This window comes from Erinaceus europaeus, chromosome 14 (assembly GCF_950295315.1).
Source record: "Erinaceus europaeus chromosome 14, mEriEur2.1, whole genome shotgun sequence".
Classification (NCBI taxonomy): Eukaryota; Metazoa; Chordata; class Mammalia; order Eulipotyphla; family Erinaceidae; genus Erinaceus; species Erinaceus europaeus.
Window position 1 is genome coordinate 13,985,749 of NC_080175.1, and position 7,820 is coordinate 13,993,568.

The window sequence follows — 7,820 nt, forward strand, 5'->3', positions numbered from 1 at the left end:
TCATAGTGTATTTAAAAAAAAAAAAGATAACTAGTAAAGATATCACAAAGCTCCTATCCAGGAAGTCACTGAATTTAAATATAATTCAAATATAAAATTAAGGGGCTGGGTGGCGGTATACCTGGATTACCATATTACCATGCACAAGGACCCAGGGGAGCTCCTGCTCCCCACATGCTGGGGGATTTCATGAGTGGTGAAGTAGGTCTGCAGGTTTCTATCTTTTTTTACTCCTTCTCTATCTCCCCCTCCCCTTTCAATTTCTCTCTGTCCTATCAAGTATGAGAGGAAGAATAAAGAGAGGGAGAAAGAAAGAAAGAATTAAAGGCAGAAAGAAAAAAAAAAAAGAGGAGAAAATGGCCTCTGGGAATGATGGCTTTCTAGTGTTGACACCGAGCCTCAGTAACAACCCATTTGGCTCTATATGTTAACTCTTTTTTCAGCCACCAGGTTGCAGATGCTAATATGATGCCAACTGGACATCTCTGGGCAGACAACCCAACCAATGTATCCTAGAGCCCTGCTTCCCCAGAGCCCAGAACCACTAGGGAAAAAGAAAGACAGGCTGGGAGTATGGATTGACTTGTCAATGCCCATGTTCAGTGGGGAAGCAAATACAGAAGCCAGACCTTCCACTTTCTTCACCCCATAATGACCCTGGGTTCATACTCCCAGACACACCTTACTAGGGAAAGATAGAGGCAGACTGGGAGTATGGACCAACCAGACAACGCCCATGTTCAGCGGGGAAGCAATTACAGAAGCCAGACCTTCTACCTTCTGCAACCCTCAACGACCCTGGGTCCATGCTCCCAGAGGGATATAGAATGGGAAAGCTATCAGGGAAGGGGGTGGGTTTTGGAGATTGGGTGGTGGGAATTGTGTGGAGTTGTACCCCTCCTACCTTATGTTTTTGTTCATTAGTCCTTTCTTAAATAAAAAATTTTTAAAATAAAAAAAAAAAGAATAGGAAAGCTACCAAGGGAGGGGATGGGATACGGAGTTCTGGTGGTGTGAATTATGTGGCATTGTACCCCTCTTTTTTTTTTTAATTCTTTTTTTTATATTTATTTTTTATTTATTTACTCCCTTTGTTGCCCTTGTTGTTTTATTGTTGTAGTTATTATTGTTGTTGTCATTGTTGGATAGGACAGAGAGAAATGGAGAGAGGAGGGGAAGACAGAGAGGAGGAGAGAAAGATAGACACCTGCAGACCTGCTTCACCGCCTGTGAAGCAACTCCCCTGCAGGTGGGGAGCCGGGGCTTGAACCGGGATCCTTATGCCGGTCCTTGTGCTTTGCGCCACCTGCGCTTAACCCGCTGTGCTACAGCCCGACTCCCCGTTGTACCCCTCTTATCCAATGGTTTTTTCAGTGTTTCCTTTTTATAAATAAAAGTTTAAAAAAGTAAAATAAAATAAACTACTACATTAGCTATATAAAGTTTTTCAGGGGTGATTTTTAAAAATGGAATTAGTTAACCCTAGGATAAGTCAGCACTGGTGTCTTTCAATAACATAAAGCTTACTATGTCATCCTTCTATTAAACTAACAGATCAAATACAATTTTTTTTTCTCCAAATCTCATCTGCTAGTCTTACCTTTAGGTTTCCGATTATTAAACAATTTGTTCTGCTTTATATCTTAATGCTTTTCAGCCACCAAGTTGCAGATACTACCATGATGCCAATCTGACTTCACTGGACAGATGACCTCACCAATGTGTCCTGGAACTCCATCTCTCCAGAGCCCTCCCCACAAGGGAAAGACAGAAACAGGCTGGGAGTATGAACTGACCCGCCAAAGCCCATGTCCAGCGGAGAAGCAATTAAAGAAACCAGACTTTCCACCTTCTGTGTGCCATATTGATCCTGAGTCCATGCTCCCAGAGAGATAAAGAACAGTGAAACTTTCAATGGAGGGGATGGGATATGGAACTCTGGTGGTGAGAGTTGTGTGGAATTGTACCCCTCTTACCCTACGGTCTTGTCTATCATTATTAAATATATATGTATGTGTGTGTGTGTGTGTGTGTGTGTGTGTGTATACATTAGCAGATTGTGAAAAGAATAAATTATAATCTCATCCTTAGAAAACAACCAGAGATAAAATGTTGGCTCCTTAGGAAGGCAAGCCAGAATCACCATGTTTAACTCTTCACGGAAGGGAACGTGGAGTCCTTAATTCATAGATCAGAAATTACTTTTAGAATCTGAAGTCTTGCCACATGCCCATTTTCCTGTGAGTAACGGAGGCAGCTTCTCTTCCAGTACTCACGCCGGGACAGTATGTTAGGAATAAGGGGCAGATACCTTTGTCAGAGTACGTGTGCTCTAACGCATGGAGATCAGGCAGCAGGTGAATGCAGTTTATGCAGCAGTAGGTGAAGAAGTCAAGCACCACCACCTTCCCATTTAGATTCTTGTAGACAGAAATAGGCTCTTCTGTGTTCAGCCACTCTAAGCCTGAAATGGATGCCAAAAACAGAGACAGAGAAAGAGAGAATGGTTAAAAGAAAAAATAATGGTAACATTTGTTTATTTTTATTTATTTTTTTTTATTTCTAAAATGGAAACACTGACAAGACCATAGAATAAGAGGGGTACAATTCCCTCCACCAGAACTCCATATCCCATTGGTAACTTTAATTTATTTGTTTGTTTATTCATGAGAATAAAGGAGGAAGAAAGAAAAAGGGAAGCACCATTCTGATGCACGTAATGCTGGGGTGAAAACCTTGAGACCTCACACTTGGAAGTTCAATGTCTTGTCCACTGCATCACTGGCCTGGCTGCAAAGATCAAGTTGATTCATCTAAAATATGAACCACTGTTACTGTTAAGGAGGTGAGGGGAGAATGGAAAAGTTGCTATTGTGGGGCAGTCAGCAAATGCTGCAAGAAATAGCCCCTATATTCTTTTAGAAATAATGTAATAGTCTGCTTATGAAAGGAATTATGATCAAGATATTTATTAGAAACATTTATTAGAAATATCACTTATTAAGCGGTCTTCCCATCTGAGAGGTAAGAAGTGGAAGAGCACAGGGCTTGCAAACATGAGGTCCTCAATTTGATCCCCAGCACAAGATATGCCGGTGATGCGTTTCCTCTCTTTCACTCACTAATAATAATAATAGTAATAATAATAATAAAAATACTGAACAAGTTTTAAAAAAAGAGAACCCTAAGTGCTCAATTACGTACTAACGGATCATCGGGAATAAAATTAGGCTGGACATAACTGAATAACTAAGACATGACTGAATTGGGGCCAGGAGAGGCATGCTTGGCTGAGCTGAAGGCACACATTATCATGCGTGGGGAGTCAGGTTCAAACCTTGCCTCCCCACCTACTCACCTACAGGGGAAAGCTTCACAAACATTGAAGCAATACTGCAGGTGTTTCTGTGTCTCTCTTTTCTTCTCTACACCCCCTTACCTCTCAGTTTCTCTCTGTCATACCAAATTAAAGTTTAAAAAACAATCTTTAAATCGCAACCCACCTGCATGTTAGCTGTTGGGCTCAGTCAAAACTCAGCAAAGTCATGGGCCCCTAAAATAGACTTTCTAGCTCCTTCCAACATGAAAACCCCAAATTTCATCTGCTATACATTTACCTTTAGGTTCCTGATTATTAAACAAATTGTTCTGCTTTATACTTTAATCCTTTTCAACCACCAAGTTGCAGATGCTACCACGATGCCAAACTGACTTCCCTGGACAAATGTGTCCTCACCAATGTGTCATTCCCTCATCAATGTCTCCTGGAACCCCACCTCCCTAGAGCCTTACCCCACTAGGGAAGACAGAAATGGACTGGGGTATGAATTGACCTGTCAACACCCATGTTCAGCAGAGAAACAACTACAGAAGCCAGGCCTCCCACCTTCTGCACCCCATAAAGATCTTTGGTCCATACTCCCAGAGGGATGAAGAATAGGGAGACTTTCAGTGGAGGGGAGGGGATATGGAACTCTGGTGGTGGGAATTGTATGCAATTGTACCCCTCTTATACCACAATCTTGTCAATCATTATTAAATCACTACCAAAGAACTATTTTAAAAAATCTTTAAAAGTAAAAAAGTATCAAAGTATAATAACACAAGGATAAAAATACAGAGTGAGGGAGATAGCATAATGGTTTTGCAAAGACACTGTCAAGTGTGAGGCTCCAAAGTCCCAGGATCAATACCTCACACCACCATAAGCCAGAACTAAGCAGTGCTCTGGCAACAAACAAATAAGTAACAAATAAATAAAATAAATAATAAAATAAAGATAGAATGCCTAAATCAGTTTCACAAAAATGCTGAAACACTATAGCTGTCTAAGAACTCAAATACAACATACTGTAAGTGTAAAGTTAAGCAAAGGACACTAGTAGTATAGATTTCACAAAACAAGATCAAAATAGGTGAAATACATTCTCTTCCCTCCAATGAGTTTCATTAATTTGTACTTTTGAAAAACTGACTATGACTTACAATTTTTAACTATGTGCTATGAAGACTTTGTTAAACAAACAAACATATACACAAAAAGGATTTCTATTTAACCAATTAAAAAAAAATAAAGGGGGTCGGGCGGTGGCGCAGTGGGTTAAGCGCATGTGGCGCAAAGCGCAGGGACCGGCGTAAGGATACCGGTTCGAGCCCCCGGCTCCCTACCTTCAGGGGAGTCGCTTCACAGGTGGTGAAGCAGGGCTGCAGGTGTCTATCTTTCTCTTCCCTTCTCTGTCTTCCCCTCCTCTCTCCATTTCTCTCTGTCCTATCCAACAACGAATTGCGTCAACAAGGGCAATAATAATAACCACAACGAAGCTACAACAAGGGCAACAAAAGGGGGGGAAAAATGGCCTCCAGGAGCGGTGGATTCATGGTGCAGGCACCGAGCCCAGCAATAACCCTGGAGGAGGAAAATAAATAAATAAATAAATAAATAACAGGTCTGTTGCTTTTAAATAAACACAATTATTATATCTTAAAGCAGGTATTTGGAGATATTTTCTAGAAACTGAAAGTTAGGTATTTGGAGACACTTTAAGGAAACATAAAGTGTTAAGTTTTAACATCTCTTTGGCCTCACCTTGTACATAATATGAAGACATCATGTTAAGTGAGTTAAGTCCAAAAGAGAAGGACAAATACCAGATGATCTCATTTATAGGTGGAACTTAAGAAATAAGAACAGAAAGGGAAATGACAAAGCAAAACTTGGCCTGGGTGTGGTATGTTACACCAAAGAAAAGGACTCTGGGGAAGGAGGGGTGGAGGAAACCTTGGAATATGTTATATGATGTACAGGGGGATCAGAAATTGTACCGGTGTGTCAACAACGGCACTGAAAACCATGAACCTTTAAATAGAAAAGTAAAGCAAAGAGAAGAGAAAAGAAACTGAAAGCCAAAGTTAGGTGGAACAAGTGGATAGAAATAGCTAATAATGACTAATAGCAACTAGAATTTCTCAACTATAGCAAACTTCTAAAAATAAAACTAGTATTTATGTCCATTAGTCCAACTAAGTGAAATTTTAGTGTACAGTAAACTCGTGTCTAGTTACATAAAGTATTCAGTGTATACCACATAGTATAATCATATAAAACTTTAGTCATATCCTATTGCAAAGCATGTATGTTTTATATTTTCTGTAAATCATCAAAATTTATTTATTTTCTGTAAATCAGTAGTGACTTAGATTGGGAATAGAAAAAGTACTGTAATACATCAATTATTGTGCTAAGAACTTAACAGGTTTAATAAGAATACATTTTATTAAAACATACAACTGCTATAATTTTTAAATTTTATTAATATTTCTGAGTTCTCCTATGAGTTGAGAACAGTATATACCATACAATTCACATAATAACCTTAGAAGACAAGTACTGGTTCTACTTTATATGTGAAAAAAGTAAAGCTTGGAGAAGTCAAGTAATTTACTCAAAATCAGGGAGCTAGCAAACAAAATAATTGAGATGTAATCCCTGCCTGAATCCATCCTTTGCACCACTGCCCCACAGACATGTCTTTCTTCTAAGCAATGAACAACATATACTGCTTTTGAGACAGTTACACTCATGTCCTCAGTTATTGGGTCCAGCAGGAAATCTATGTCAAATACAGAGTCTGAATATTTTATTAGCCTATTCTTGTGAGTCACAGAGGTCACCTATACTGGTGAGTCACAGAGGTCAAATCTAATTGTATAAAATGCATTCATTATAAATACAAACAAAACTAAAAATAAAATCATTGACCTAACTTATAGCCTGGCAGGCTTCTAAGTGTGTCACAAAACTAACTTCTTATAAAGTTTTATATATGTACATCTATTGTTATCTGTGTGCATATGTAAAATATTTTAATGTTTCTCTAATGGCATAAAAACACAGCCAATGCTTTCTTTTGTATGAATTCCACAGTATTTTTAATTCAGTATAGGATTAATAACGGGTGTGTGTGGGGGATGAGGGGGCGGCACTTTTCAAAACAGGAGCACAGAGGCTTGGGAAGATATTCCAGACTCTGATGTCAGAGGTTAAGGTTCCAATGTACCTCCCGTGAGACACTGAACCTTGCAACATCCAACCAATTAACTATACATGTGGTTCAGTGTCACGCCAGGAGGCAACGACAATGCCAGCTCGGCCAAAGAAGGTAAAGCAAGGTTTCATCTGTCATGGCAGGCAGGCAGGCCTGGGTTTCACAAATAGCACTGCTGGGCACATCCGTTTTCCTGGTATTCCCACCTGTCAAGGCTGGGAATTCAAACCCTGGAGAAAGACCATCCATCGTTGATTTCCATTTTGAAATGACAAGTCTCACGACTCTGGCACAGTCAAGTCACTGGTCTCTCTGGGCTGTGTTGAATCAGACCCAGAACGAGGTCCTGGGTCAATGACTTAAACCTCTTGGTGCCTCAGTTTCCTTAACTGAAACAGCATAGGGCCATTCAGAGCATCTCAATGGGGTGTCACAAAAGTAACTTCTTATAAAGTTTTGTGACACAGCGAGACGACGTGTTCAAGAGCCCCGAGTGGCACCGACCAAGTGACGATCAACAAGTGTCATCCAGGACGGACGACACCGAAAGACGACGAAGAAGACGGGCAGCCACACGGAGAGGGCGGGGTGGCACGGACAGTGTCCCTCACTGCCACCCGGGCCACCAAGCCCTGAGGGAGAAGGGAGGGCTACTTAGCTGAGTCCAGGCAGGGCCCGGGATGCAAGAAGGTGCCCGCCGCCCTCCGGAGACCCGCGGTGCGGCGGCCGCTCGGGGACACTTGGGAGCCGCTGGCAGAGCGCCAGCCAAGGCTCAGGTCTGGCCGGTGCCCGTCCCAGCCGGCCGCACCAGCCGCCGCGCCCACCGCCCGAGGGGAGGGCGCAGTCGCCGAGGAAGGGGAGGTTCCGGGGAGGTCCCCACCCCCACGCCTACCCCTCACCTTCCGGAAACTCGGGCACCAGCAGGTCCTGCTCCCAGCCGTCCACCTTCCGCAGATACTGGTAGACCAGGCTGTCCTTCTCCTCCTGGCTGACGGCGTCGAGCAGGGCGTACTCCAGCGAGGTCTGCACGGGGAGCAGGCCCGACAGGGTGCAGCTCCGGGCTCCGGGGGCCGCCATGTTGTGCGCGGACCGTCCGGGGCGGCCGCCGGGCCCGCGGGAGCGTCGGTGTTAGGGCGAGAGGGGAAACCTCTGCTGCCCTGTGGTTTCGAAACGGCACATTCACCGCACTCTCCACTGACACTTTAAAAAAAAATTTTTTTTTTAAATTCCCGTCTCATAAGCATACATTTACAAGACAAAGTCCAAACAATTGCA

At 42.5% G+C, this 7,820-nt stretch overlaps 1 protein-coding gene across 3 annotated transcripts in view; it reads right to left on the reverse strand.

The window, feature by feature from the left end:
- NHLRC2 (NHL repeat containing 2) overlaps positions 1-7,753 on the reverse strand; it is a 115,333-nt gene extending 107,580 nt beyond the window's left edge. For all 3 annotated transcript variants that reach the window (XM_060171249.1, XM_060171250.1, XM_007519974.3), the window contains exons 1-2: positions 7,445-7,753; positions 2,312-2,464 (exon numbers count right to left, since the gene is read on the reverse strand). In XM_060171249.1, the coding sequence (XP_060027232.1) occupies positions 2,312-2,464; positions 7,445-7,622 (331 nt within the window). In that variant the 5' untranslated portion in view covers positions 7,623-7,753. The remainder of the gene's footprint in view (positions 1-2,311; positions 2,465-7,444) is intronic.
- Positions 7,754-7,820: the final 67 nt, after the last annotated feature.